The 23903-nt window shown below is 34.3% G+C and overlaps 2 protein-coding genes across 2 annotated transcripts in view; one reads left to right on the forward strand and one right to left on the reverse strand.

The window, feature by feature from the left end:
- Positions 1 to 2482, reverse strand: part of LOC142352167 (histone-lysine N-methyltransferase KMT5B-like) — an 83283-nt gene extending 80801 nt beyond the window's left edge. The window contains exon 1 of the mRNA XM_075404568.1: positions 2466 to 2482. The gene's annotated coding sequence lies outside the window, so the exon portion shown is untranslated. The remainder of the gene's footprint in view (positions 1 to 2465) is intronic.
- Positions 2483 to 6013: 3531 nt separating this feature from the next.
- LOC142351455 (vesicle-associated membrane protein-associated protein A-like) lies at positions 6014 to 17055 on the forward strand. Its single transcript, XM_075403469.1, has 5 exons — positions 6014 to 6120; positions 6201 to 6353; positions 6425 to 6534; positions 7022 to 7291; positions 16655 to 17055. Exons 1-5 carry the CDS (start codon positions 6081 to 6083, stop codon positions 16877 to 16879), a joined length of 798 nt encoding a protein of 265 aa, XP_075259584.1. The 5' UTR covers positions 6014 to 6080; the 3' UTR covers positions 16880 to 17055.
- Positions 17056 to 23903: the final 6848 nt, after the last annotated feature.

Below are 23903 nucleotides of genomic sequence, written 5' to 3' on the forward strand. Positions count from 1 at the left end.
AACAAGGTCTCCGGCATGATGATTTCTTGAGCACACTGACGACAGGGAACGTGTTTCGCACTGAAAACACACGAATAATGTCCGATCATCATGTATTGGAAACTGTTACTACCAACATGAAGACAAGTAGCTAAAAAGTATAAAAACCGTTCACCGTATTGTGAATATTCTTTTTCGATTTCCTTATAAGTTTCGTGAATACTCTTCAAATCAACTGTAGCAATTGTAGCCATATGATTTTGTGAACGCTCACTCAAAAATGACTCTAGCCAGGCTTTTCCACCCAAATCAACATACATGCCAATTTACATGTATCACGCACGGCCGTTGTTTTACATGTAGCGCCGCCAAGGATATCCCCCTATTATCACACGTTTTAATTCGAAGGATAACCCCCCTATCTTAGTACCCTATTATCTTACTACTAATAACATTATATATGCCTATGTGTGATTCAACAAGTGCATCTGTCTCGGTGCCAATTTTTAAAATACAACAAAACGCTTGCAATAAAAAACCCCGCGATATATTACAACAATGGTTTCTCAAATATTCAGAGTGTTGAGCTGTCAAAATCTTCTTCCAACCGATCAAATTAGTAAAATAACCGCTCAAGTAGGGTTATACGTCTTCAGGATAATTAGATTTATTTTTGAAATACTCAAGTTTATACAATAAAATACAATAGAACTTTTGTTGTTGAATGATATTACATTTTAGGGTGTTTATTCTTGTATATGAAGTCGTAACCAAATGATCCTGATTGTCTGTATGACGATATATTTTCAAGCTGACATTTTCAGAACTCTGATATAATTCTTTTAAACGTAACTTTCACCTTTCGCTCTTACAAAGAAGGGTAAATTAGCCCATTTTTGGATGCTCTCCAATGTCGAAAATTTTTTGTTTACAATGTTTTGGTTTTGTTATTATAAGTTGTTTTTACCGTTTGCTTTTTGTAATCGCAGATGAATTGAATTTTTTATAGGGGCTGTTGATGTAGCCCACCAACTCAAGTTTGGGTAAAGTTTCATAAGACTAAAAAACGACTATATGTTTGGACTTTTTTCTGGTCATGCCCTAAATATTTTTGGGTGCATATTATTTGCACACCAGACGCACGTGCTATTTTTTATACTATGAATTATTGCGTAAAGACACACGCTCCTTATCTGGCGGGAGAAACGATATGATCCAATTTTTGAAAACACGAAGTCTTTTGTGTAAAGGTATATGATATCTTACCCGATATATTGAGTGAATAGGACCTGCCATTTCTCTTGAATGACGATTAGACTTACTTCAAAGGACAATTTTAGGATATGGTATATTCTTAAATCTCTGACGATTTCAAAACATCCCCTTTACAATAAATTTTTTGTTGTAATTCGCCCCTTCCAAAGAAAAAAAGTAGCCCTGCTTTGTCGCAGTCCATGGATTACCTTTTGCTCTCCATCAATATGTTTTCAGTTTTGGTTTGCATTTTTTCTGGTTGATATTGGCATAATGAACAAATATCGTCTGGAAAATGTACAATCCCAATGTCACCTTTGAGTTTTGCGATAAAAACTTTGGGTCAGGTTTTCTGGTCCGCAAGCGTTGCCTCTGTGACCATATCAATCACCCTATTCACATATCAAATGGTTGCATGGAGGTCAGCCCAGTGCCTATTTTATTCGGAGGCTTTTTAAATACACTTGTTCGTTCCTCAAGAATCAACTAATATTAATTGAAGGCAAAGACAATTTGAAACTCCGCCGTTTTAGGAAGGTTTTCCGCAAAAATAAATGAAAAACTTTTGCCAGGTCTGAAACGCAGCTGCATGTCTTCCGTTATGCATGTTTTTTATTATTTTTTCAGTGAAAATTAATACTAGATCTGTTGACATTTTTTTTGTTTTGGAATCTAAACTGCCTAGACAATGCGTACTCTACTCATCTAATGGAATGTTCCGCACTGATTATTTTACAGTATCGAAAAGTATGTTTGAGGTACGCAGTTTTTGCTAAGAACGATAAATACTCATTGTCTAGGCGCGGTTCTATTTTGCGGAACCATTTTCTGAAAAAATATTTGATAATTGATCTGCGAATGGGTCACCATAAGGTACACAGCTTCATCGACAACTTGGAGTTGAATGTTCTTAAAACTGAAATTTGAGAATACTCAGTTTGAGAACAATTTGTTATTCTTATACTGTCCTCTCTATAAAATTATTTAGTGCTTTGGGCCCTCCTTGCAAAAGGTTTCCTCTGGTTTCAAGGACTTTGTGTTACTTTTAATCTTTTGCTTCTCTTGATCAAAATCTTGAATACAATTATTTCTCCTTCTCTGGAACTTTATCTGTTGAAGGTTTGAAGCCCTCCCCATCAGCTTGGACAAATTTTTACTCAATTGGGCTACTACTAGTCTTTTATTAGAAATGCTAATCCCATTTTCATTGATTGCCATGTTAATGATATGGATATTTAATAAGTTTATCAGAAGGCTTTAATATATTTATCACACTGTTTCCTCTTGATTCTTCTTTATCACACTGTATCAGGGTGTTTCTTTTTGTGTATAAAGTCAGAACCAAATGATCCTGATTGTCTGTGTAATGCTACAAAGTCAAGCTGACATTTTAAGAACTCTTTTCTTATTCATTTTAAAGTAATTCGCTCCTTTCGTTCTTAAAAAGAACGGTAAATTAGTCCACTTCTAGATGCTTTAAAAGTCGAACATATTTTGCTTCGTATGCCATTTTCTTAGAACGAAGGTAAGACGTACTTCAGGTAACAGTTTTGAGCATGGTGTTATCTTAAATCTCTGGATTGTTTTTTTTACGCCGTTAAAATAAGTTTTTGGATGCAATTTCTCCCTTGCAGAGAAAAAATAGCCTTCGTTTGTCAGTATTGCTTTGACTACCTGTTTATCTCCAGTAAAAAATTTTCAATTTTGTTTGCATTTCTTTCTGGTTCATATTGCTATAATGTACAACTATCTTCTGGAAAAGGTACAATCTCAATGTCACCTCTGTGTTTTTGCAGGGAAATATTTCACTTCAAGTCCAGTTAGGTTTTCTGGTCGGCAAGCGCTGCCTCTGGAAAAATTTTTAAGGTCAGGAAAGTCATTTGAGATGTAGAATGGCACGATTGAGCCATTCCGCATCTAAAATGATTGCGTGGAGTTCATCCCAGTGCCTATTTTATTTGGAGCTTTTCTTAACGCATTTGATCGTTCCTCGAGAAATAACTAATTTTTTTAAGGTTCAGACACGTTGAAACTCTGCGTTTTTTTGGAACAATTTCTGCACTCATCTCTATAAATGGAATGTTCAGCATTGATTGATTGACAGTGTCGCCAAATTTTGTTTGAGATACGCAGAGTTTCTACTAAGAATGATAAACACTTATTGTCCAGGAGGGGTTCTATTATGAGGAACCAATTTTTAAAAAAAGTTTAATAATTGAACCCTTAAACGAGTCAGAATAAAATCTACATATTCATTGACAAATTGGAACTGATTTTTTTTTCAAATGAAAATATTTCAAACTTCTGAAAAAAAGTCGCTCAGCTTGAGATTTATTTGTTATTCCTATACTATCTTTTCTATAAACTATTTAGGGCTTTGCGCCTTCCTTGCAAAATTTTTCCACTGATATCAAGGTTTTTGTGTTACTTTTAATCTTTTGCTTCTCTTGATCAAAATCTTGATTACATTTATTTCTACTTCTCTGGAATTTTCTCTGTTGAATGTTTGAAGCCCTCGCCATCACCATGGACAAATTTTTCCTCAGTCGGGGACTACTAATCTTTTAATAGAAATGCTACTCGCATTTTCATCTGTTGCCATGTTAATGATATGTATATTTAATAAGTTTATCAGGAAGCTTTGATATGTTATCACAGGCTGTTCGATCTTTCATAAAAAGTGGGAACAAATGATCCTGACTGTCTGTTAAATTCTATATTGTCGAGCACACATTTTAACAATTATCTTATTCTTTTAGAACGTAATTCTTTCCTTTCGCTCTTTCAAAGAAGGGTACATTAGTTCAATTTTGGATGCTCTTAAAGTTTGAAGATTTTTTGCTTAGTATGCTTTTGTCTTCTTATTTTCAAATGTCTTGACCGTTTGTTCTATGTAATTGTAGGTGGTTTGCATTTCTTATAGAGGTTGCTGATGTATGCCACTCTCTGAAGTACTGGTAAAGTTTCATCGGAATAAAAAAAGAGTAAAGATTAGGAATTTTTTCGATCCTGCCCTCAGGTTTCTTGTTGCATATTGTTTGCACCCCAGAGGCACGTGCTAAATTTTTATATGAATTATCTTGTAAAGACACATGCCCCTTAACTGGCTGTACAAACAGAATTGATCCAAGTTTTGAAAACATGCAGTCTTATTTGTAAAGGTATATCATATCTTACCCGATATATTGAGTGAATAGTTCCTGCCATTTCTTTTAAATGACGATTAGACTTACTTCAAATGACAAATTTGGGACACGGTATATTCTTAAATCTGTGAAGATTTCAATGCATCCCCTTTAGAATTAACATTTTGTAATTCGTCCCTTCCAGAGAAAAAAAAGGAGCCCTGCTTTGTTGCAGTCTATGGACTACCTTTTGCTCTCCAGTAATATGATTTCAGTTTTGGTTTGCATTTTTTCTGGTTCATATTGGCATAATGTACAAGTATCGTCTGGAAAATGTACAATCCCAATATCACCTTTGAGTTTTTGCGAGAAAATCTTTGGGTCAGGTTTTCTGGTCGACAAGCATTGCCTCCAGATATCAAATGATTGCGTGGAGGTCAGCCCAGTGCCTATTTTAATCGGAGGCTTTTTAAACGGACTTGATCGTTCCTCAAGAAATAACTAAAATTAATTGCAGGCAAAGACAAATTGAAACTCTGCCTTTTTAGGAATGTTTTCTGCAAAAATGATGTAAATGCTTTTGCAAGGTCTAAAAAATTACTGCATGTCTTCCGTTATGCATGTTTTTTTATTATTGTCTCAGTGAAAACAATACTTGATCTGTTGACAATTTTTTGCTTTGGAATCCAAAGTGCTTAGACAATGCGTACTCTTCTCTATTAATGGAATGTTCTGCACTGATTATTTGACAGAGTCAAAAAGTATGTTTGAGGCACGCAGAGTTTCTACTAAGAACGATAAACACTCATGTCCAGGCGCGGCTCTAGTTTGCGGAACCATTTCTTGAATAAAGGTTTGATAATTGATCCGCGAACGAGTCACAATAAGGTTTACAGTTTCACTGACAACTTGGAGCTGAGTTTTCTTCGTAATGAAGATTTTTCTACTTAAGGCGTTCAGCTTGAGAATAATTTGTTATTCCTATACTGTCCTCTCTATAAACTATTTAGTGCTTTGGGCCTTCCTGGCAAAAGGTTTCCTCTGGTTTCATGGGTTTTTTGTTACTTTGAATCTTTTGCTTCTCTTGATCAAAACCTTGAATAATTTTTTTTCTCCTTTGTAATTTTCTGTTGAATGTTTGAAGCCCTCGTCATCAGCATGGTTTCATCTGTTACCATGTTAATGATTTGGAACTTTAATAAGTTTATCAGAAGTTTTTATGGGGAATTGGCCAACGATGGAAGAGCTGATCAACAGAGGTGCAACCCTGAATATCAGGAACATTGACAAATTAGATTGTATTCTATTTTGTGTGTCCCGCTAATACCCCTAGCGCAATTAGAGAAATCTTTGCCTCTGTACGAGCTGTAACAGACACGCGGAACTGACCAGTCTAAGCGGGTAGAAACCCTAGGTGCTATTCCTGAACTCATGACTACTGCCACTGTAAACCTCGGATTTTATACTAAAAACCTCGGATTTTATACTACGTACCTTATGAACTTAATTTTTGAGTTCACCTGCTTTCATTTAATTCGATAGTTTTAAAGTTCAGGTTTAAGTATCTTTCCCATTATAGCCGGCCGCCATGAAATTTACAATGGTTAAAAGCAAAAAATTTTTCGGCATGGCTCGCCGTTTGTTTGGATGTCAGATGACGATGAGCGGTTTTTTTAGGAGAAATGATTTTAGTCCCAACCTGATTTGTATACAATCTTAAAAATGTATCGGTTGCAGCCACCTGAAGAGTTGGTCTTCAAAGGTTTGTAATCTGTGCTTCGAAGCTTCAAATAAAGTATTTTTCAGTAGTAACATTGAATTGACCGAGTTGTTTTATTTCAGGGCCGTTCACCGATTATGTGAGTCAGAAGTTAAAAATAGAAAACACTGGAGATTCCCCAATTGGGTTTAAAGTGAAAACAACTACACCAAAGAAATTCAGTGTCAAGCCTAACATGGGCTGTATTGAAGCCCATGGTTCTCAAGATATTACTAGTGAGGCTTTATTTAATATTTATGATATAAATTGTGTCGGTTTACGTATCATCAGAACTGTTTTGGTTTAGTTTGTCTTCATTCTTTCACATATGATCCCAATGACAAGACGAGGCATAAATTTATGGTTCAAGTTGTAGGATTGACCGCAACTACCGACACTCAAGCAGTGGAAGCCATGGTAAGTTGCTTAAGTTGCTTTTCTACCGACTGATCCGGTTTTTCTAACAATTGTATGAATTCGGGATCCTTTCAAAACAACGATGTCCGCAACAATGTTATCTTGCCACCGCTTTGTTCATGTATTGAACAGCAAGATTTTTTCACTTCCTCTGTCAATTGATGGGGATAAGTTCAATATATAAAATAATAAATAAAATAAATATTAGAGCAAGGCAGTAGACGAGTTTTCGTTGACAAGTAAAAAGTTTAAAAAGACATTTTTGTAATCGCACGAAGCAGCTACGCATCACCAGAGCTTACAATGTTATGAAAATAATGACCGCTCAAAAAGGATTGTGACCAAATCTGATTTCTATAGAAAATGCAAATGTAGAATTGATAGAAAATGTGGCCACTGCAATAACTGGCAAAGCCTTAACTTGAACTGACTATGGACTTGCACTGTTGGTCTCAATGCAAAAAACTATAACCAGTTTTGATTATAGATCAAAGACTACGAGCGCAATAACCCGACAAAGCTGAAAGAGAGCAAATTGAAAGTGGCGATTGTGCCTTCTCAGAGCGAGGTTGAGCGTCAAAGCATGAGTACCGCAAACGCCAACGTCTATCACTCTGCTACACCAAATCAGCAGTACTCTGCTCCGTTTGGTGGTCCCTTGGCCAATCTAAACAATCAACAGATTCCCAGCTTAGAGGACTTCCGGCAGTTAGAAGCTGACATCTCCAGTCTTAGAAGTGAAAACAGCCAGCTCAAGGTCGGTTACTACCCAATTGCTTTAACAGAAGAATTTTAATTTAATTAGATAAGGGTTTTTTTGGCCAAAATTGGCCGATTCTTTACTTGTTTACTGCTCTCAAACGAAGTTTTTAGTAATTATATTAGTCTTGTATTCTTTTTTAAGCGATTTGTTGCTTCACCAATTTCCGTCTGACGCTTTTAACTTTTTCGTCCTTAAAAAGGGGATAAAAAATAAAGAACGGAGGACAGTAATTCGCTAAGGACCTCGCTCACAGCTCTGCTAGTCTCTTAGTGTATAATTCATCAAAGCTACAGTGCTTTATTTCTCAAACGAAGTTCAGTAATTGTTTTAGTTGCGTGTTATTTTATTAATACGAGGCCAGCTTATCCCCCATTCGCGCTCCAACCCCTTACCCTAATGTACCCCGAGACAATACACCCGACGTTAGTTGGTTATTAATACCTACGATAGCGAGCAATTATTGTCCTCGTCTTTTTTTTACAATTTAAAAGATTTGAATTGTATTGGTGCGCTCTCTTTTTACGACTCAGTATTGGTGGAGCGTCTTTTGATCGGTAATTTAGTTGCAGTTTATTTGGAACAAGAAGTGAAACGCGTGAAAACTGCGGAAGAAATGGAAGAGCAGCAAGAAACGAGAGCAGTTTTTCGCCCATGCAATCTTTTTGAGAGAAAGCGAGAAACTTTGGCGTAAAATTTTTTTCGCTAAGTGAGTTGAAATTGATGTCTACTTGCAATAATTTCAAACAATATTTTTAGTTTCAGTTTTTCGGCCAAAGTGTTTTTTCAACTATATTAAACAATAATAGTAAATTTGAAAGCATTATTGAACATTTCAAGCAAATTAGGAGGTTTTGCTTTTTTGCTTGTTACCTAGTCTGTATTCGTGTGTGCGTGTGTCGAGTGTTCGATGGCTCGCCAACGTAACAGAAAAATTTTAAGTTGTCTGTTCAGAGAACAATTGTTGTAATGTTTTGTCGTGGCTTTTCGTTGGTTTTTTAGGAAAATTTGTTAACTTTTGTTTTCGACCTCATTTTTGAGTTTCCTCTGCTATTGTGTTTGCGTTGCTTGATTTATAATTTGTTAGTTGTTTTTTCAACAAATTCCTTCTGCATGGTACTGTTTTTTTTTGAGAATTTTTTAAAAGAAACGTTTGTTTTCTCTTTTTATTTTTCCTTTGTATTTTTTTTCAAAACGATTGGTATTATTGAGTTAACTTTATGAGTTATAAATTTTTCATGTAATGAATTTTTTGCCTGGAGTGAGGAGAATTTCTACTTAGAGTCGGATCCGGAGTCTTCAATGACAAGTCAAGAGTATTGATTTTAGCCAGGCTGGTGCAGTAAAGGGAGCGAGAGGTCAAGATTTGATATTTTTTTCAAACTTAAAAGGAGTGAGAAATTAAAGAGAGGAATTTTTCTGGAAAACTGAAAACAAGAGATTTTTGGTTTTTGAGAACAATCTTTTTTACGTGCGTTAATTTGGCTTCTGTTTCGATCTTTTCTCTGATTTCTTTAACTAGTGGTTTCAACAGATCATATGAGCTCTAATATTTTATAGATGTTTTTTGGATGCATCATAGGGTAGTTAATGGTTTATAGACTTAGACGCTGTTTTATTTTAATAAAATGTCAGTGGCTTTTGTTGCGTTTTTTTTACAATTCAAAGAATTTGAATTGTATTGGGGCGCTGTCTTTTTTTTAATATCTGTTCACACATTTTCATGATTTTTGAAGTCAAATTGGAGTAGTGATTTTGGTCACGCCGAAACTGGAAATGGAGTGAAAAAGCGAGTGGTTTTGCGGCGTGAATTTTCCTCGCTCTAATTTTAAAGTAGAGTGAGAAAACTGTGTTTGAACAAAAATTTCGGTTTCTCGGTAGTGGTTTTTTGTTCAGTTGCGGCAATTTCACTCTGATTTTTACTGTTTTTTCAATTTTTTGGATCGCATTTTTTTTCTAAATGGTTTTCCCAATCCATTCACAGCTCATTCTTGGCCTAGTTTTTCGTTTGAATTAAATTTTCATTTCTCGCTAGTGTTTTTGTACATATGCGGCATTTTGACATTGATTTTCTGTTTTTTTCTTATTTTTTAAACTGATTTTTTTAAAAAATGGTTTTCTGATTTCAATCATAGAAGCTATTTATTAGTTTTAATTGATGTGTAAAAGTTTTAAGTACTTTTTAAAGCATATTTTAATTCTTCTTGTTGTCATTGGGCTTTATAATAAGCATAATTTAGGTCTTTTTGGTTCAGTTCATATCAAACGTTATTGCTAATTTGACCCTACCTCTTCAAAAGAATATCAGTGATTTTTGGAGGTTTACCCGTTTTTTGCGTTGTCGCTTGCTCTCGTTATTTAAAGGTTTTCTTGGCTCCATAATGTGGCGTTATATAAGCTATTTATTAGTTGCGCTTGATATCTAAAGGTTTTAACTACTTTGTCAAAACTTGTTTCCAAAGATCTCAGTGGTTTTTTGAGTCTAAAGTTCTATAGTTCTTGTTTTTCTGCGAGTTATTTTCATTAATTGAGAGTCTCATTGGCTCTCTAATGAGGCACGATTGAAGTTATTCAAGTCTTGCGGTGATCTATAATTAGCAATTAGCGTCATGAACATAGGGGCACCTGTCCTGTCCGCTAAATTGACCCCTCTTCCGGAATCTGGCTACAAAATAATTGAGGCGTATTTTTCCAAGTGTAATTTCACCGACGTTAGTCAGTTTTTTGTTTTCTAATTAATTGCTCTCAAACTAAGTTGTTTTCGAGATTTTATATTTTCCGAGCATTTTTCTTCAATTCTTTTTGTTGTAGTCCTGTGGATAAATTTTTTGCGTCTTCTGCCGCTTTGGACTTTTTATAAAACGGTGTAAACAGGTTATTCATTGAGAGAATTATGTCGCTGGTGTGCTCTGTTGAAGCTTTGTTAAGTAAAAAATTTAGCGAAGCTGCTGAGAAAACAAATAATGATGTGAAGAACATATTTTCTGCTGTGTATATTCCTCTCCCATTCCTCAGCTCCCTCTAATTGCACACCCCCTAACGACTCCCACGCTTGACTTGCGATACACCCCCACTCAGCCCTCGCTCCCTTGGTCCAAATCCCGCTAAAATTGAGCAACTCACCTGTCGTTGGGGAGCGAGCGATTTGTCGGTTATGTTGTTGAGGTCATAGTAGTTTGTTAAAGGTTGAAATTGAATCGATATCTATAGTAAATGACCGGGGGAGGGGAGGCAAACATTTTAACTCTTATTATTGATTGCTCTCAAACGAAGTTTGATGTAATTATTCTAAGCGTAAGTGACTTTTTGTTTAATGCAAATTTTTTGCCTGGCCGTTTTGGCTTTTTCGCTAGAACACCTTTTCGATCGCCTGAGCAATTTAAGTTTACGATCCCTCTTCAAAAACGGGATAAGCTGGTCAAGCCCAAGAACATAAAGTATCTGAGCACCTCTGTTTGAGTTTTAGCACGCTTTTAATGTACTGTTGAGCGAAACTTGTGAGGAACGCTATAGAAGGCAGTTCGTGGTTTAAAGTAGTCGGTTTTGTTTTCTTGGCATTTTTTCCTTTAATTCTATTCGCTATTGCAGATTCATGTTAAGTAATTGACGTAAAATGTGTACCCTCCTTGCAGCAGCTAGCATAATTATTTTTAATAGCCGCCCTCATCTTCTCAGCTGGCTATTATAGCGCTTCTATTTTTTACAATCCAAAGAATTTGAATTGTATTGGGGCGCTGTGTTTTTTTTAAGATGTGTTCACACATTTTTAATGACTTTGATCTTTCAAAACGGGATAAACAGGTAAATCCCAGCAGGCATTAAGTTTCATTAGAGACCCAAAGTGGACGTTAGTAGTCCTTCAAGTGCTTAGAGTAGTGCAGCTGCTGGAGTGGCTCAATTTAAGGTTTAAAGGACATTTTTAGTTTTTGGGCTCAAAAGGGTGCAATTTTTCATGTTTTGTGAGTTTTTAGTTTTTTTGTTTGATTAGTCTTAGGTTGAAGTTTTTAAAAGTTGATGAAGGCCTTTTGCGAGACAGAATTACTTGTTATAACCATTTTATGAGCTATATGTTTTGGTACTACTAACACAAACACGCAAAATGATACTAATTTTTGCAGTTTTAAGTTTTTTGATTTTTTTGAGTGTTTGCAGCTTCAGGGGCCAGGGAATCTCCTTTACGGTTTAATAAAAGGGCACTGTATAGTTTCTAGTAAGAATGGATTGGTTTTCAGCATTTAAATTTCTCGAATTTTACTTTTGATGAAATCTGCAATCTCTTTTAAGGTTTCCTAAAGTTTGTCACTTTTGTTATTTGTCCATTCTCAAGTGCCAGGAAACCTTGTCCACGGTCTGAAAAAAATTTACTGCACGATTGTTAGTTTCAATGGATTGTTTTCAACAATTTGACCTTTCGAATTAAAAATTTTCTGATAAAGTTTGCAATTTAAGGTTTTCCAAATCATGTCTTTTTTTCAGTTTTTTCTTGTCTAAACAGCCAGATAACCTCATACAGGGTTTGATAGTATGTTATTAAATAGTTGCTAGGGGGCAATTGGATGCTTTTCAACTTTTTAATAGAACAAAACTCTATTTTTTGAAATTTGAAATTTTTTATAAAATTTATTGCCTATCGATCTTTCAACCACTTTATTTTTTACTACTTAATCCACTTGGAATTGGGTTACTGGATAGCCTCTAGAGACACAGAAATGATTCTTAAGATATTAATATCACAATTTTTTGGCAACATTTCATAAAAATTTGCAATTTATTCCATTTAAAAAAAATGTGTCATTTTCGAGTTAATCGATCTTCAAGGGCCAATAATTTTTTCAGGTCTTGCAGGTATAATACTGCAGCAATTTCAGAAACAAAAATTGGTTTTGAACATATTTTCGAAATAGGTATATTTAAGGGGATCAGATTTTGCCTTAGGGGTAAAAGCTTCAAAGTTTTAGCAATGATTGTATTTTTTAGTTTGTTTGTTTCTCAATTTTTCGAGATGATCTTGTGTGTTTTGGCTGGCCTTGTTCATTTGATCTGCTGGTCAGGTAGAGAACTTCTAAGTTTTTCATTCAATTCTTTGAATTGTATTTCAAGACTTGTCCTGCTATGTTTTTTTACTTCGTCGAACTTTTTTTCGCTTTACCATTTTGCCGCTTTTTCAGCATTTTGCGTGCTTATCCTGCTATGTTTTTTTACTTCGTCGAACTTTTTTTCGCTTTACCATTTTGCCGCTTTTTCAGCATTTTGCGTGAAATCTTTTTGAACTTCTCTAGGCTAGTTTCTCTCTGCTCTCATTCTGCTAAGTGATTTTGAGCATCAGTTGCTCAGCAAAGCAATTCAATATGAGTCAGTATAAAAAATTGAAGTCAGAAATAGAAACGGGATAAACCCATAAAGCCCAATTTTAGATGCCCGCTATTTGAACGTCGTTCCGATAAGTCTTAGTTACCATCTCTAATGCTTATTGGTATTGATAGTAGCCCCTGTAGCGTCTCTCTAAGAAACAGAAGTATGTTCAACTACGAAATGCCATCAAAATAAATAGGACTTAAAAAATGTTTTTGTACAAAGTTTTTTTTCAATATCTTCTATTCTTTCAATCCCAATCATGCTTATTGGAGTCAACAGCGGCTATTTTCCGCAATCTGCCGGGTATGTTTGTGTTTGCATCCATTGCTTTCAAATTAACATTTCCGGCGAATTTTAGTCTATTTTTACGTGGTTCGGCTTCGTCAGTGTTTTGAGATGGCAGTTGCAGGGATTGGGTCAAGTTTATTTTCAATTTCTTGTGTGTCTTTTAGATCAAATTGTTTTGTTGCTATTTCATCAGGCTGCAAAAACCAAATGCAGAAATTTTATTAAAATTACGTCGACTGCTAGTCGGCGTGCGTTTTCAAAGGCCAATTTTCAAAAGCCAGGAATCTTTATCTTGTATCAAACCAACTATAGGTAGTTTTGAATTATTGGGCATTGATTGGGTCATTATTCGGCGAAATTTAGTGGAATCTAAAAGATACAATTGTTACACTCTTCATGACAGAAATTATAAATAATTCTTCATGAGTTAACATTTGTAAAATGAATAGTTGGTTTTCATTGAGAAACAGTAACTGGGCTATCATTGGCTTAGTTTATGGCCAAAATGGGGGGGGGGGGGGGTAAATAATCAGAAATTTGAAGGTGACAAATAAAAAAAATGTGAGTCTTGAGTTTGTTATGTTTAAATAGTACAAGATTGTAAGCAGTGTTTTGTTGTTAGCTTACTTTTGTGCCTGTTTTTCTTCATATTTAGATGGAAAATTTTCTTAATCCCTTTGATTCTATTTTTACCTTTTGTTGTGGACTCATTCTAAAATATTGATTGGCGGTTGCTAAAGACATGCTCTTTTCTACTAGATGTAAGCGCCGAGGGAGATTGATTTCATTGCCCTTATTTGAGGAAGGGATTTCTCCTTTTACAACTCATTCTTTGTAACATACAATCGACGTCATCGGTGGTTGCAGCGTCCGGATTAAGGCCAGATCACGGCAATCCTATAATAAACTAATTGAATTGATTTTGCGCCCTGCTTTGACATCTAGCCTTCTATCTTGTCCGTTGGGATAGAAAACGTCTACTGAGTTTTTACCTGTAGATTCAATTACGCACATTTTTCATGCTCTTGAATTAGTAATCACACGTTCCCCCAAAAGTGGTTTAGCTGGAAAATATTGTGATTCATGGTGTTCAATTTCATATGAACTGTGTTTACTTAGTTCTGTATGGTCCTGTATAGTTCTGTATGTACTGATAGCGGCAAAAATAGTTTTTATGAATTTTTTTATTACTTTCTAGGCTTGCAGCAATTAAACAGGCCGGCTTTTCGCTTGACCGATTTTTCGTCTGACGCTTTTGACTTTTCGTCCTCAAAAACGGGATAAAGCCCCCCCGGTCATAAACGGGATAAATCCACCTCCCCTCATCAGCCCGCCGGTGTAGAATAATGGAATGTTTTTCAAGATTTCAACACCACGAATTTTTTTTTACAGAACTTGCAATTTTTTTCAAATTTTTTTGACATTTATTGTCATTATTCAGGTCTTTCAGCCTAACACAAGTCTCCATTAGGGTTTGATAATAAGCTACTGAAAAATGTTTTTTTTTCCATGGATTAGTTTTCAACTTTTATTATTACAAATTTTAGCTGTTTTTTATGCAACTAATTCAAGTTTTCTGAAATTTTGTCATTTTTTAGGTTTTTCCAGCCTTAAGAGCCATATAACCTCCTCTAGGGTTTGATAATGGGTTTGATTCTGCATAGCTTCTTGATGTAATGGATTGTTTCTCAAGATTTTAATATCAGGAATTTTTATAAGTATTTACAATATTTTCAAGTTTTTTGAATGTTTTTGAATTTATCATTTTTGCCGGTACCAGGGTCCTAGGGACCTCTTCCAAGGTTTGCTGATAAGCTGTCGCATCGTTTCTAGAGTGAATGATATGTTTATCAATTTTTTAATGACTCCAGCTTAAGCAATTTTTTCGTAAAGTTTAATTTTTTTTTTTAAATTTTCGGAAAATTATTATCATGTTCCAAGTTTATGGATCATTAGGAGCCAGTGAAACTATTTATAGCTTGAAATAGGGATGCTGGATAATCTCTTGAGACAATAAAATGGTTTTGAAGATTTTAGTATCTCGAGTTTTAGCAAGGTTTTGTTAAAATTTGCGATTGTTTTCAAAATTTTTGAATATTTTGTCGTTTTCTTAGTGAACGATTCTGGCCAGGGAGCGGGAGGTCAATGGTTCGAATCCCGGCGTAGTAAACTTTTTGCACCCTTAAAGAAGAATTTTTCTAGGCTACAGCCCCTGAGTTAAGTTGCCTCGCTTGTTGTTCAAGAGCAATTCTTCCGACGTTAGTCGGTTTATGTTTCTATCTCGCTATCAGAAGCTCCAGAACAATATTTTTCACCCATTTAATTGAGCTAGTAGTTCATTTTGAAGGAAACAATTTTCTTTGTTCTTTGACTTAAGATTGTTTTTTCTGCATTGATGCATTCTGCAGGGAGGTATTAGCTATTTTAAAAGCCAGTTTCGGGAATACGACTTCGAGTCCTTTCCGGAATTCTTCCGGCTATGTTTTTTAAATCTGTTTACACATTTTATGATTTCGAAGTCAAATATAAGTGATGATTTTGGTCACGTCAAGGAAGTGGAGATAAAATGCCAGTGCTTTTGCGGCGTGATTTTTGTTGTTCTGTTGCTTTGTAGATTTTTGTTGTTCTGTTGCTTAATCTCATTAATGGTGGATCTCATTGGCTTTATTTTTAGGCATATATCAGTATATCTATTTCTTTTTACATTATAATTGACAATTTTCAACAACTTGACACGACTTGTTTTTGATACTTATTCAAGTTTTTTTTGTTATGATCGGTTTTGTAATTGTTTTTGTTGTCTTGTCGGTTAGTCTCATTAACGAGAGATCTTATTAGCTCTCCAATTAAACATAATTGGATCTATTCAATCTTTAGATCAATTTCCATTTATTTAGTTGGCTTGGACACTATTTTTTAAATTATTTTCGAACTTTTGATTCGTGCCCGCATTTGTTGCTACTTTTGTTGCGTTGTTGCTTGGTCCCCCAATTGGTTTCGTTGACGTAATTTTAGTTGACGTAATCTTCCTGTAGACGTTTAGTACAATATACATCGAGGAATTCCGGCTTTGTCTTTTTTCTGTGTGCAGTGGTTTTCTACAAAGTTGATGTTTCCTGTCTACATGTTTATTGTGTAAAAGTCTTTTGAGGTTGACGTTGTTGGAAATAACAAATTTCTCTAAGAAATGAAGTAATTTTTTAAAAATATTCTAGTGTTTTGTTTATTTTTGTGGAGGTCTTGGTATTTTTGTTTCTTCAGAGGCTGGTCTTTTAAGGAAATTGATGTTTTTGACTTCAGTTGCTCCAATTAATTGAATTGTAATTCGGGACTGGTCCTCTATCTTTTTACAATTCAAAGAATTTGAATTTTATTGGGGCGCTGTCTTTTTGAAGATCTGTTCACACATTTTTATGATTTTTGAAGTCAAATTGGAGTAATGATTTTGGTCACGCCGAAACAGGAAATGGAGCGAAAAAGCGAGTGGTTCTGCGGCGGGAAATTTTTTGCTCTTATTTTAAAGTAGTGAGAAAACGGTGTTTGAACAATAATTCGCTTTCTCGCTAGTGGTTTTTTTGTTCACAGGCGACTATTTCACAGGCGACTATTTTAAAACCGTTATTTTTCTCTATATATTTTTGCGAGCGATAGTCTCGATATCCGTGGGTTATGTTTTGTGAGTTCAGGATAACTGAGAAATATGTAATTGTTTTTTAGGAGGAGAATGCCTATCAACGTAAACAGATCTCGGAGTTAGAGAGGGGTGGAGGGAGCAGCAGTGGTAGCGGAGGAGCCAGCGGGAATGGCTCTTCTTCCCAAGTTGTTCAACCAGAATCAAACGGAGGTACAATGCAGAGAATGCTCTTCCTTATAGCTGTCCTTTTCCTCGGGGCCATCATGGGCTTCTACATGGGTCAGACAAGACACCCGAGTAGGCGATGAGCTGACCTGAAAAATCACAAAATACAATAAATTATAATTGGACTTTCAATAATCTCACTATTACAACTGGAAATTCTTAATCTTTTGTTGTATCGCAGAGTATGAAACGGTAAACCAATGTCAACTGAAATTAAATTTTGAGCCGCAACAACAAACAGCTCTGAGCAATTCGTCAAAGGCTATTTTTTAAAATAATTGTGGTTTCACATGTAATCAAACTGCTTAACAAATCTGAGGTACAGATTCTGTATTCAAACAAAATCATCCGCCAGAATTATCAGGTTTCGAAATTTATTGGAAAGCGAAGATGATAGCCCTTTCTGGTTAACATAAAAAATTAGAACTAGATTTTGTGAGGGGAAACTATGCTTTTAAAATCAGTTCCCAAAATTTTATTTCATCATCTAGTCATTGGTTTATCTATTCAGCTAGCAATTTTTGATCAACTGGCTATTTGGTACATTCTTAATATAATAATCGGTTCAGTATCTTGCTTCATTTCCTAAGTTAATAACCGCACCATGGTAACTTGTAAACTAAATTGTATTGATTTCTTGTGATGATATATTTAAGTTGTACATTTTGATATGTTAGTTTTTGGTAATTTAGACTTCTTTAATATTATCGATCAGTCTGTCTGTGGTATTACGTAAGGTTCATTGTACACACATCCTCTGATCTTTTGAAGTGAATTGAGATTAATTGTGACCGGGACTGTTTCAATTCCGAACCCCCCCCCCCCCCCCAACTGGTAAAATATGAGCATCTATAAGATACTACTGCCACACTATTATACTTGATTGTAATGTTGGCTGGTACCACCTAAGATTAGGCTCCGCAAACCAGTATCAGTGTTAGTAACCAAATCCTTGTTAGTTTGTCCACACGGGTTAATAACAGCAAAAAAATATTTTCAGGTGTGGAAAATGAAACAGATCCTTGTAGAAAAAATGAATGCAAAGAGTGCAACATTTATCTCAGGATTGTCATTATTATTCTATTGTCAGTGTTGTTGTTGTTTTTCACCACCCACTACCATTATCACCTTATGGGCCCAGATTATAACACTTCTTTATTGGGCAAACAGCGATTATATTTCACGGTTGAAACATAACTCATCAAATTGGAACAACTCAATACAAATATACATTTTGGACAAGTTTTTAGAGTTGTCTGGAATTGCGGCGCCCATTTTTTAATTGATCCGTAGTTTCTTCTGAGTGCTCTGAATGTCTGGAAAAAAGGAGAGTTGTTTTTTGAAAACGATGACCAATTAATTGAATGAAAGCGCCTTGTCAATTTTGTCCAAGTCAAGAGGCGACCAGTGGTAATATTGGGAGCGTCCGTTTAACATAAAACTGGTCACTGTTTGTTTTTTGGCTGAGTAAATATAGTTGTGCGGCTCAGTGTTGTGAATTTATGATTGTCTATAGTTTGTCCACTCAATGATGAACATTTGTGCTATAAAGTTTCTAAATTTGCATTGTTAATGTGACTGGGTGCGGTCTAATAAATTCAATACGACAGATTTTCATGTTTTGAAAAGATCGTTAGTGTTAAGATATACACTTATTGGCAAAAGTAAAAGCTCAGATGACAGTGTTTCCTGGTAAACTGCCTATTTTTCAACATTATTGGTACAATTTCAATTTGTCTTGATTGTTTTTGAAATTGACAGAGAATTGATGTGATTTGAATTCTCTAATGACAATAGTAATTGTAAATTCAGCAAAAATCTAGATCAGCGTATGCGCTGTTTCCGTTTTTGGCACTAATGTCTCAAAATTTGCTCTTAATTAAAGAATATTAGCGTCAAGTTGAACGGATTTCACCTGGGACCACTCTACTACTAACCGACAACTGGAACGTTTTCCTGGATTTTACATTAAGTAAGCATGCCATTTTTCAGCATTGGTAACGGAAATTTTTGGTTTGGCGCGTTTAAAAGTGAAGTAAGTGAAATTGGAATAGAACGAAGAATGACTATGAAGACAGGCAGTTTACCATGTAAAACTACTATTCCAAGGATGATTCAGATTATAGCCTGAGTCCAGGAACATGAGGAATTAAGTTAAAGAAAAGTGAGGGTAGATAGAAAAAAACTTAACCTTTTTCTTTTTTCTATATACGATTTTTTTTCCACCTGAATCTGAGCTCGTATTGGTGAATGATTCCCAGAATTATATTTAACCTCTTATATGACCCCATTTTGTTTCTCAGGCCCATGAAAATGAAAGGTTGAAAAGCTGAGTTAACTTTAAAGCTAAAAAACAAAAATTACAGTTTATTTGTTTGCTTTGTGGAATTAAACCTGCTTACTTGGAATATTCATCTAATAAGTAGATGCAGTGGCCCTAGATGAGAAGCTATTATTGCCATTCTGGTTTTTTTAAGACAAAGAATTTGAATTATTATGGTGCTCTGTCTCTTAGATGCGTTCTCACATTTTTTGATTTGAGGTAAGACCTGAGGTATTACAATGCATTTTTTCCCTAGGATATTGTAGTCTTTAAGTGTTAAGTGTGCTGATATTGCTGAAAAGTCCTAAATAAGTTGGAAAGGTAGCTTTGATAAGTTTAAGCTCGAAATTATTGCTGATATTAGATTTCAAGACTTTCAAGTTCCTATATTGTGAAGTTTTTTTTGAATTCGCTTTATCGTGACTGTTTTATGCTAGCCTAAAGGTTTATTGTTTTGTAGAATTTAACAAAAAGACTGGTTTTGAAGACATAAATATCGTCCGGTTGTTCAAATTAGCAATGAATTTTGCTAATTTAACGAAGCATTTTCGGAAGTCCCTGTCAATTTCCAGTCAATTTGTTTTAGTTCCAGTGACCAATCTTTTACAGATGGGTTCAAGCGTTAATTCAAGAATACAAGGATCGTTTTGAAACGTTAACACGTGGAAATTTTACAAGTCTCAATATTTTTTGATAATTTCATTTTTGTTTTGCCTATTTCTGCATGTTATTTATCTGTCAGGAAAAATTTCTCTCGAATGGCAAACAATTTTTCATTGTTCGATGTGACAGTTTTCATCGCACATAAGTTATTATAGCTGCGAAGCTGTAAGCTGAGCGTCGCTATATTGCGGTGCTCTTGGTTTTTTTTTACGACTCGAAGAGGAGTATTGGTTTTCTTAAGGTTTTTTTTTACCGGAAGTACTATTCGTTCAAACGATGTTTTGACCTAAAAGCGAAAGCGAGTAAAATTGCAGTGTGAACTAATTTTTTCTGAGCGAGAGAATTTTTTTGATCATGCGCTGCGTTTAGTGAATGACTTTTTGACATTGAAAAGTAGTTTTTGACTGAATGGCACATATAGATAACCGTTTTTAGCCGTTTTTTCGTCTAAGTGGCCTAGTTTTTTTGCTTGTAATTTGGTTTTTTGTAGAAATAATTTTTAATCGATGCTATGTTGAAATGTAAACCCCGGAAATTGATAGCACAGTATTTTGCATAGCCTGAAATTGCGTTTCAAATGCGAAATTGGCACATATTTCCTGATTTTTTAGTTAATTTTTGGCTTTTTTTCTATTAATTTCTTCCTTTTTGGATCTTTTAGCTGTTTTTTGTCAAAAATCAGTTAATATGGCAACTTCCCTTTGATAATTCATATACTCAATGCCTCTTTCTACCTCGATGTAATTTTGTTTCATAAAATTGTACATTTGCTAATCCGATTTTCGTAGTTTTTTTGCCAATTTTTTTCAGTTTTTGTTTGTATTTTGCTTTTAATTACTAGAAATAGTATTTTGGGGAACATTAGGGACTTTAATTTCGTTTCAATAAAAATTCATTCATTTTTTGGTGTTAAGTTTTTGAAAAAACAGATAATTTTTTTTCATAAATGCTGTCTTAAATATTTTTTGACCACTTTTTTGCAAAATGTTTCATTGTTTCGTATGTCTGAATTCTGCTTTTTCTTGTTTTATACTGTTCAGAAAGTTGGATTTTTGTCTCGAATGACTCGTTGTCTTTTCTGTGTCTCGAATGCTGATCAATGAAATGTACTCGTTTTTCTTGATTTATTTAATTTGATTTTTAACTTTCAAAAATCAAGAATTGGACTTTTTGTTACGGTGTTCCTAACATTGTGTCCATATTCTTCACATTCTCGTTTGTATCATTCTAGTTTTGTCCTGGCACCTAATTTTATATTCGTTATATTGGTTTTTTCAGTTGTTAAAAAATTGAATGAATTCAACTTTTTCTTAGATCTTGGTTTCTTCGGTTTGCAATTGATTTAATTCAGAATAAGGCAGTACTGGGAGTCTGCTAGAAAGTCTTCCAACATTTCTATTTTTTACTATTCATTGCAATTTTCTTCCGGGCTTGGTATTGTTTTTGGACAATTTTTTTGCCTTTGAATATTATTCTGTGGCTTTTGTTTCTCTGTGATTAATTTAATATTTGGATTAGTATGAAATCATGTTGTCTAGCATATATACAACAAGGAAGAATCATGTATCATTTTTTGTCCTAATTGCCTTGATTAGGAATCTAATTGTAGTGGTTCTCTGATTCTTAAGTTTGAGCACTCTTTTTAATAATTTTCACTTTCCTGTCTTGAAAAGTTTTTATCTGCCGTTTGCTTTCGCGATCTTTTTGAGATTAGAATCATTAATTATCTAAGGGCAATTGATGGCCCAGTCAGCTTTGTCAGGCTATCAGTTTTTTTGATCATCCTAAAAATTTCAGATTTTTTTAACGTTACCAAACGTTTTCAATAATAAAATTTTGCTGCATTTTCTTTCTCTTGGTGACAGTGGTTTAAATTTCACCGATTTTTAGATCAGACCCGGGAAGGTAATGAGTTAATGGTTTAATACAAAAGGTAATGGCTTCAGCTTTTTGTGAAATTTTGGTGCTTCGAGTCGCTTCCGGAATTCTTCCGGCTATGTTTTTTTTGTTTCGTCGTCTGACGCTCTTTTTTTTACGACTCGAAGAGGAGTATTGGTTTTCTTAAGGTTTTTTTTTTTTACCGGAAGTACTATTCGTTCAGACGATGTTTTGACCTAAAAGCGAAAGCGAGTAAAATTGCAGTGTGAACTAATTTTTTCTGAGCGAGAGAAGTTTTTTGATCATGCGCTGCGTTTAGTGAATGACTTTTTGACATTGAAAAGTAGTTTTTGACTGAATGGCATATATAGATAACCGTTTTTAGCCGTTTTTTCGTCTAAGTGGCCTAGTTTTTTTTGCTTGTAATTTGGTTTTTTGTAGAAATAATTTTTAATTGATGCTATGTTGAAATATAAACCCCGGAAATTGATAGCACAGTATTTTGCATAGCCTGAAATTGCGTTTCAAATGCGAAATTGGCACATATTTCCTGATTTTTTAGTTAATTTTTGGCTTTTTTCTATTAATTTCTTCCTTTTTGGATCTTTTAGCTGTTTTCTGTCAAAAATCAGTTAGTATGGCAACTTCCCTTTGATAATTCATATACTCAATGCCTCTTTCTACCTCGATGTAATTTTGTTTCATAAAATTGTAAATTTGCTAATCCGATTTTCGTAGTTTTTTTGCCAAATTTTTTCAGTTTTTGTTTGTATTTTGCTTTTAATTACTAGAAATAGTATTTTGGGGAACATTAGGGACTTTAATTTCGTTTCAATAAAAATTCAATCATTTTTTGGTGTTAAGTTTTTGAAAAAACAGATAATTTTTTTTCATAAATGCTGTCTTAAATCTTTTTTGACCACTTTTTTGCAAAATGTTTCATTGTTTCGTATGTCTGAATTCTGCTTTTTCTTGTTTTATACTGTTCAGAAAGTTGGATTTTTGTCTCGAATGACTCGTTGTCTTTTCTATGTCTCGAATGCTGATCAATGAAATGTACTCGTTTTTCTTGATAACCGTTTTTAGCCGTTTTTTCGTCTAAGTGGCCTAGTTTTTTTGCTTGTAATTTAGTTTTTCGTAGAAATAATTTTTAATCGATGCTATGTTGAAATGTAAACCCCGGAAATTGATAGCCCAGTATTTTGCATAGCCTGAAATTGCGTTTCAAATGCGAAATTGGCACATATTTCCTGATTTTTTAGTTAATTTTTGGCTTTTCTATTAATTTCTTCCTTTTTGGATCTTTTAGCTGTTTTTTTGTCAAAAATCAGTTAATATGGCAACTTCCCTTTGTTAATTCATATACTCAATGCCTCTTTCTACCTCGATGTAATTTTGTTTCATAAAATTGTAAATTTGCTAATCCGATTTTCGTAGTTTTTCTGCCAAATTTTTTCAGTTTTTGTTTGTATTTTGCTTTTAATTACTAGAAATAGTATTTTGGGGAACATTAGGGACTTTAATTTTGTTTCAATAAAAATTCAATCATTTTTTGGTGTTGAGTTTTTGAAAAAACAGATAATTTTTTTTCATAAATGCTGTCTTAAGTTTTTTTTTACCACTTTTTTGCAAAATGTTTCATTGTTTCGTATGTCTGAATTCTGCTTTTTCATGTTTTATACTGTTCAGAAAGTTGGATTTTTGTCTCGAATGACTCGTTGTCTTTTCTATGTCTCGAATGCTGATCAATGAAATGTACTCGTTTTTCTTGATTTATTTAATTTGATTTTTAACTTTCAAAAATCAAGAATTGATACGGTGTTCCTACGGTGTTCCGGTGTTCCTAACTGTTACGGTGTTCCTAACATTGTGTCCATATTCTTCACATTCTCGTTTGTATCATTCTAGTTTTGTCCTGGCACCTGAATTTATATTCGTTATATTGGTTTTTTCAGTTGTTAAAAAATTGAATGAATTCAACTTTTTCTTAGATCTTGGTTTCTTCGGTTTGCAATTGATTTAATTCAAAATAAGGCAGTACTGGGAGTCTGCTAGAAAGTCTTTTCCAACATTTCTATTTTTTACTATTCATTGCAATTTTCTTCCGGGCTTGGTATTGTTTTTGGACAATTTTTTTGCCTTTGAATATTATTCTGTTGCTTTTGTATCTCTATGATTAATTTAATTTTTGGATTAGTATGAAATCATGTTGTCTAGCATATATACAACAAGGAAGAATCATG

Source organism: Convolutriloba macropyga, chromosome 13, assembly GCF_964194025.1.
Source record: "Convolutriloba macropyga chromosome 13, txConMacr16.3, whole genome shotgun sequence".
NCBI classification, from domain to species: Eukaryota; Metazoa; Xenacoelomorpha; order Acoela; family Convolutidae; genus Convolutriloba; species Convolutriloba macropyga.